This window comes from Leptopilina heterotoma, unplaced genomic scaffold, assembly GCF_015476425.1.
Source record: "Leptopilina heterotoma isolate Lh14 unplaced genomic scaffold, ASM1547642v1 Lhet_370, whole genome shotgun sequence".
NCBI lineage: Eukaryota > Metazoa > Arthropoda > Insecta > Hymenoptera > Figitidae > Leptopilina > Leptopilina heterotoma.
Window position 1 is genome coordinate 334758 of NW_025111049.1, and position 8251 is coordinate 343008.

Consider the following 8251-nt stretch of genomic DNA (forward strand, 5'->3'; position numbering starts at 1 on the left):
TTTTTCATATTTTTAACTAACAATTCTGTGGAATTAATTTTTTTTTTGAGAAAGTTTAATTGAGAATTTTTTTTATATTATTTGAAGTTTTTATTTTCTAATATATGTTTAATTGAAGAATTTACGAAAAATTGAAATTTCGTAAAATTTAATATTGTAAGGAAATGAATTTGAAAATTGTCAAAGAACTTTTACGAAAATTATTAAAAATAATGAATTTTCGTTAAAAATTGTTGAAAATAATAATTGAATTGATTATGATTTTATCATTCTGTCGTTTTTAATTATTATAAAACATGAAGAAATCGATGACTCCGAGTCGAAGACTCGGAGTTATCGATATCTTCATGTTTTATAGTTATGAAAAATTTAATTTATAGTTTTAAATAAAATGTTCTCTTATTTGACTCGGATTGTAATTTTTAATTTTTTGTCCGTAAAGTCCGTATTTTTAAATACTTTCACTGGTTCGAGCCCTGTCCCTAGATCGTCATATATTTTCCCCTAACAAATTTTTTTTCCACTAAAATTATCTGAGCCCAAATTTGTTGAATTTGCACATTGATTTTTGAAAAGTTATTTAAATAATTGTGCCATAAAATATAATAGTTGAATGTATAACAATTTACTATTATAGTTATAGATGTTTTTAAAACATTTCGAACATTTATTAATTTTAAGTAAAATTTATTTATATAATTGACATATGAAAACATGCTTAAAGCGCATTTTGTAACTAGATCATGAGTGTGAAAGTATACAATTATTTTTAGGTAAAAAACACTAAAAAAATCTACTAAGCGAAAAAAAACATACTAATTTTTCTACTAAAATATTCCTTCTACTAAAATTGCTACCGAAGGGCCAAGATCTTACTAAATTTAATGGAAAAACCGCTAACTTGACAACTCTGGCATTTCTATCAAAACCTTGCATCCATACAGTTAATCATATACATAAATGAGAACCTTACAAAGAAAACTCAGCGTCGAAGTTTTAACATATTTATTTCCTAATAACCTCGTGATTGGAGTAATTGAAAAACATATATATATATACTTGTTTGCTTATTAATAATATAAAGTAAAAAATTGTCACTTTTAAAAATGAAAACTTCTGAATATCTTATTCGTTCTTTTGTAACCCTGAGACTTTACAAACTCGAAAGGGATTAACGACAGTGCTACTAACGAGGTCTGGTGCGCAATCAGCGTTAGGCATACATATTCATTATTCGTAATTCCACATCGTCGGACAAACTTGATAAGATTGATAATTAAAAGAGATTTGACTTTGTGTATTTATAGGGTAGAATTCGTCTCAAGAATCGGAAGAGGAAAGCCGACGATCCAACCTGTCCGGTTTGCAACGAACGACTCTCTGGAACGCCAGAAGAATTGAATCAACATGTTGAGAGATGTTTAAACAAACACAATGGCAATTCCACTGGATCAAATGTCAATGATGAGGAAGACGTCGATGTCGAAGGCGATTCCGAAACATTCGAGGAATACGAGTGGGCTGGGCAGAAACGGGTTAGAGCCACTTCTATGCTCGTCGGCGGATTTTCTGGTAAAATTTTAATTTTTTCATTTCAATTCATAACAATAAGTTAATAGCTTCTTAATATCATTAAGTTTTGCATTAAAATAGCAAGATTAAAGACTCAGTAATTAATAAATAATTGAATAATTAAAAAATATATAATTAAAAAGCTTTTAGACAAAAGAAAAGTCTGCTCTAGTTTTGCACTATGTAATTTAATCGTAAATTTTAAGTCACTGAACAAAATTTCCATTACTTTCGAAACATTAAGAGTTTTAAAAAAAGGATTTTAAAAATTAAGTCTTTTTAGCTACTCCGGGTAGCCCCTGGTAATCCGCTTACACAAAAAATCTTCAGTAGCGTGAAAGATAAATTAAAACTAGTTTTTAATAATAAGGGTTGCTACAAATATTTAATTTTGTTTTTCCCTGATTTCCAGACAAAATTTTCACTTTTTTACAAACTCTAAAGAATATTCTGCTTCACTCTAAAAATTATTAGATACTCAAAAATATTTTTTAATACATTTACTTAAAAATTTCTTTAATCGTAAAATTATTCGAAAACATCAATAACTTATTATTTTTTAAATATTATTTAACTTATTTTTCAAATATTTAATTATTATTTTTCCATCGAAATGAAGAATTTCAAAAATTTCAAATTCAACCATTTGAAATTAACAACTTATTAAAATTTTATAAAATATTTTATAAAATAAATTTAGATTACCATAAAATTTTTCAAAATAAATTTAATTATTCTCAAAAATCCTAATAAAATCCTTCGCAAGAATTCAATTATTTTTACATTGTAGTAAAGTTTCACAATACAATTCAATTATTTAAAAAAAATGTAATAAAATTCGTTTGCAAGAATTCAATTATTTTCATAAATACTAAATCAATTATTCAGAAATTCATTTTAAAATAAATTTTTATCAGAAAATTAGCTACGAAAACTCAATTATTTAAATGCAAAAATAAGTAATTTATTGAATAATTGAATTTTTAAAATTGAATTTTCATAAAGAATTTTATCAAAAAATTTTTAAATAATTGAGTTCTTTTTACGAATTTTAATAAAATTTTTAGGAAAAATCACATTTTTCAAGGAATTTGATTAAAATTGTATCAAAATTATTCATAAGAATAATTGAATTATTGCAAAAAAATTTTTTTTTTATTTGTAAATAATTGAAATCCTGGGAAATTTTGATTATGAATGAAAAAAAATTTGTTTTGCGTAGAATTTTATTAAATTTTTTTTAAATAATTGATTTACAGCGAAGATTTTTGCTGTTTATAAAGATAATTGAAATCATGGCGAGAATTTTTTTTTAATTTTTTAAAATAATTGAATTTCTGAAAAGAATTTTATTACTCTCGAAAATAATTTCATTCTTGTGATTAATATTGTTATTTACGAAAATAATTGAATTTTGCAAAGAATTTTATGATAATTCTTGAAAACAATTGAATTTCTGGGAAGAATTTTGATATTTATCTAGACAATTGATTTCTTTCTAAGAATTGCGTTAAAATTTTGGAAATAACGTTAAATACAGAATTGAAATTAAAATTGTATTAAACATAATTGAAATTCTGCTATGAGTTTTATTATTTATGAAAATAATTGAATTATTTAGACGAAATTTATAAAAAATTGTAAATATAATTGAATTATTGTGAAATTTTAGGTATTTATGGAAATAATTAAATGTTTGCTTAGAACTTTTTTAAGATTTTTTTTTAAATAATTGAATTCTTTTGGAAAATTTGATTTAAATAGTAGATTCTTTCGTAAAATTTATTTGAAAATAATTGAATTTTTGCACAGATTTTACTATTTAAAAAAATAGAATTAAATTGTTTTGAAGGATTTATTAAAATTTTGTTTAAAAAAATATTTGAATTTTTGCAATATTATATATTTATAAAAATAATTAAATTCTTGACAAGAAAGTTATTATTTATGAAAATAATTGAATTCTTGCGAAGAGTTTTATTAAAAGTTTTGAAATTATTAAACAAGAATAATTAATTGGTAAAATAGTAAATAATAATAAAATTTTTGTTAAGTTTGAATCTGAAATTATTTAAAAATAAAAAATTTTGTAATTTGCATAATAATAATAATAAATTGGATATCACGTTCCGCGTGCTAGCGCGTGTGACATTTGCTAGATTTTTATTAAAGAATAAATATTATAAAAATAAATATTTTGAAGATATCAAAACTTATAAGAATTGTTTTTTATATTGTTGAGAATTTATGGTAAAAATTTGGATTGAAAAAAAGACTAGGGTTTCAAGGGCTAATTTTGAAGCTCTTAGTAAATTTCAAACTGAATTTTAAAGAGGACTGGACTCCCCACAAGATCCAAGAAAAGAAATTTAATTACACTCATTAGAAAGAAAATTACAAGCTGGACAATCTTCTGCCACTGTTCTTTCGAGTTCTACCATTCAAAGTTACAATGTGCATAACTTCGCTAAGAATAATTTAGTGAAAAATAAAAAAATATGTGTCTGTATTTTTCATGTAGAAATTATTGAATATCCAACTACTGTAATTTCAAAAAGATTGTAAAAAGAATTTCTTAATATCCGACTGACGATTTACACTTTTTGATTAATTCCGAAAATATTTGTCTGATTGTAGCTGTCGGTTTAGCGACATCCTCCAGCAGTCGTAATTCCGCAAGTGGTCATCATGAAGACGAGGACGTGGATTTAATTGTGGATGGAGACGAAACAGCTCAATTCGGTCCAGCTCAGTATTCAGAGGCTGACGTAGTAGCACTAAGAGTCGATGGCGACTCAAGGGAACAAAAGGAGAGAGACGCTCTTCGGGAAGCGGTGATATCGCCTAATGCACCCCCGCACACTCCTCCAGATCAGTCGCGTATGCAGATCGAAGTTAAACCAGAACCTGGTTCAACAACTCCGTCGGGACAACAGAATGAGGTCGAAGAAAATTCCTCTTCAGTGACTCCAAAGAATGAAGTTGAAGCTCCCGTCGTCGAGGCTCTTCGAGGACGAATCAAGGAACTTGAGGCCGAGATTCGAGGGCAACCTTACAAGTGTTTGATCTGCATGGTAATTTAATCTTTTTTATATTTACCGCTTATTTCTAGATATTTTCTTCCTTGTCTTTATGAGTTGCATTAAAGTAATATTGTTAAATATTTTATAATCAATTGCATTCTTGCATTGCAATAAATATTTATTTCAATAAAAAAATCTGTAAATTGTTTTGCTTGTTATACTTTATGCAACAAAGGTTTATTAAGGTCACTCTATGCTACCTGTTCCGGTGCATGCTAACTATATAAGCGCAGCTGGGCAATAAAGTGTCCATTATTGCCCTAGGGTAATACTGAGTACCCAATAGTGTCCATTATTGCCCTAGGGCAATAATGAGTATACTTTATTGACCAATGAGTAAGGTCAATAAAGTACACTTTATTGCCCTAGGATAACAATGGCTACTTTATTCAGGGTTGCCACAAAAAATTAATTTTGTTTTTCCCTGATTTCCAGACAAAATTTTGACTTTTTCCCTGACCCTAAAGAATACTCTGATTCACTCTAAAAATTATTAGATACTCAACAAAAACATTCTATTACATTTACTTACGAATTTCTTTAATTGTAAAATTATTCACAAACATCAATAACTTTATTTTTAAATAAGTATTTAATTGTTATTTTCCCATTGGAATTAAAATTCTTCAAAACATTTAAATTCAAACATTTTTAAAACTCAACGACTTATAAGAATATTTTTATAAAACATGAAGATATGAATTACTCCGAGTCTTCGACTCGGAGTAATTCATATCTTCATGTTTTATAAAAATTTAGATTTCCATAATACTTTTTTAAAAAAAATTAAATTATTTACAAAAATTATAATAAAATTCAATTATTTTCATAAATAATAAAATTCTTCACAGGGTTTTAATTATTTTTAATACAATTTTAAATAAATTTTTCGAAAAATTAAATAATCTTCAACAATTTTTTGCAAGAATTAAATTACATTTCACAAATAATGAAATTCTTTGCTGAAATTCAAAAATTTTCAAAATTTTCAAAATTTACTATTTTAAAGAAGTTTTGAAAAGAATTTAGTTATTTAAATAAAATGTAATAAAATTCGTTGTAGGAATTCAATTATTTTTACAAGGAATAAAATTTTTCACATGAATTCAATTATTTAAAAAAAAAAATTGATAAAAATCGTTGTAAGAATTTCATTATTTTCACAAATTAAAAATTTTTTTCTGAGGATTTCAATTATTTTTAATACAATTTAAAATAAAATCCTAGAAAAATGGAATTGTTTTCTTAAATTTTTTGCAAGAATTTAATTACATATCACGAATATAATGAAATTCTTCGTTGAAATTCAAATATTTTCAAAATCTACTATTTTAATAAAAGTTCTCAAAAGAATTCAATTATTTAAAAAAAATGTTATAAAATTCGTTGCAGGGATTCAATTATTTTCATAAATAATAAGATTCTTTACATTATTTGAATTATTTAAAAAAAAATTTGATAAAATTTGTTCAATTACTTTCATAAATTAATAAATTTAATTAATTTATAATTTAATGTATGCTTAGAATTTTATCAAAATTTCTTTTTTTAAATAATTGAATTCTTTTGAAAATTTTTATTAAAATAGTAGATTTTGAAAATCATTGAATTAAGAAAATTTTTTTGAATTAATTGAAATTTTGCAAAAATTGTTATTAAAATTTTTAAAAATAATGGAAATTTGGAGAAGAACTTTATTATTTTTAAAGATAATTGAATTTTGAGGAGAATTTTTTTTAAATTTTGAACATAATTGAATTTTGTGATAAGAATTTTATTACTTTTGAAAATAATTGAATTTCTGCAATAATTTGTAACTTCTCCAAAATTCAATTTTTTCCAGTATTTTAATAAAAATCCCTGACTTTTCCCTGACCAATTTTACTTTCCCTAACTTTTCCCTGAATTCCCTGATTTCCCTGACATGTGGCAACCCTATTATTGTCCTAGGGCAATAATGGGCACTTTATTGACTACTGGACTATAATGGAGAACTTAGTATGCGCCTGTAGAGAAAAGTAAAGTGACCATAATATGCCTGAGTTGTATAAAATAATTTTTGATGAATTAATGTTTATTTTTATCATTTTTCTCCTTCTTCAAATAGGAACCTTTCAAAAATCCAGTGACCTCTGTCTGCTGTTGGCACGTCCACTGTGAACAATGTTGGCTGCACACCTTGGTAAGAAGATCTTTTCAACTTTTTTCAATCGAAAAAAACTCACTTTATACCAATATTTATTTACTTATGGGAACATGGAACAGAATATAATAGAATTTATACGACATAGCATAGAATTGATTGAATTTGTTTTAATATTGTTACTCGGGGGTTTTTGGGGTCGCTGATAATGAACCAGATGTCAGATTTTCAAAAATTTTAAAATTCAAAATGGCGGATCCAATATGGCTGACGAGATTTATAAACATTGATTCAATTTGCTTCAAAATAGCTTTCTAGAGTTTTTGGGGTCGCTGATTACGAATTCGCTGTCAGATTTTCAAAATTCATTAAATTAAAAATTACGAATCCAATACGGCGGTCGTTTTTTTTAACCGGCAAAGATTAATTCATATTAAATCCGACATTTTTAATTTTTAAAAACTGACATAAAAATTCTTAATCAGCGACCCAAAAAACTACCGAATAGCAATTCTTTAGTAAATCCGAGCAATGTTTAAAAATTTTTTTCGTCATTTTGAATTTTTAAAAACTGACATCGGATTCGAAATCAGAGACCCCGAAAACCCCCGAGTAGCAATTTTGAAATAAATCGAAATAATTTTTAAAAATCTCGTCCGACATATTGGTTCCGCCATTTTGAATTTTGAAAATTTTTAAAATCTGTCATCAATGAAAGAAAATTCTCAAATAGATTCTCAAACAAATATTTTTTGAACAATTTAATTAACAAGCTAAGGCGAAATCACAGTTTGGAAAACAATTTTTTGAAATAATAACTAAAATAAATTACATAAAACTGAACCTTTTCTAGAAATTTCAAAATAATTTCAATGAATAAATTTTCAAATTATCATCAGAGGAAATTTGAAATGAATGTTTTTAAGAAATTTTTTTTTTAAAATATCACTTATAAATTTTGATTGCAGGGAGCAAAGAAACTTTGCCCACAGTGCAACATGATTACATCACCGGGAGACTTGCGGCGAATTTACATGTGAACCCGGCGATTTGGTGTCCAGTGAAAAAACTTCTTCTCTGGCCAGTGTCCGTCAACGAATTTACCCTAATTCTAATCTAACTACAATTCGTCTTGTCTGATAAAATGGATCACGGCCACTTGTATATTTGTATATTATGTTATAAATTAACGATTTAAATACCGTTATAAATATTTAGAGCTAATAAATTAACATCTAGATCGTTCAAATAGATAATATTACCTAGAAAGACAGAATCTTTCACACTGAAACTTCGTAGAATTAAAATGCAGAAAAGAAAAATCATTTATTTGACAAACAATTGGGGCCATTCTTGAAAATATATTTTATTATTTTACATTCTTTTATGCAAAAGGAGTTGCACAATTCTTATAAAAGTACATTGAACAATGAATATTGTTTTAGGGTGTAAA

General features: G+C 25.6%; 1 protein-coding gene across 1 annotated transcript in view; it reads left to right on the forward strand.

Moving 5' to 3' along the window:
* LOC122505811 (E3 ubiquitin-protein ligase Rnf220-like) overlaps positions 1-8051 on the forward strand; it is an 80859-nt gene extending 72808 nt beyond the window's left edge. Inside the window, exons 3-6 of the mRNA XM_043617655.1 lie at positions 1308-1572; positions 4210-4646; positions 6763-6837; positions 7767-8051. Coding sequence (XP_043473590.1) covers positions 1308-1572; positions 4210-4646; positions 6763-6837; positions 7767-7838 — 849 coding nt within the window. The 3' untranslated portion in view covers positions 7839-8051. The remainder of the gene's footprint in view (positions 1-1307; positions 1573-4209; positions 4647-6762; positions 6838-7766) is intronic.
* The last annotated feature ends 200 nt before the right edge of the window (positions 8052-8251 follow it).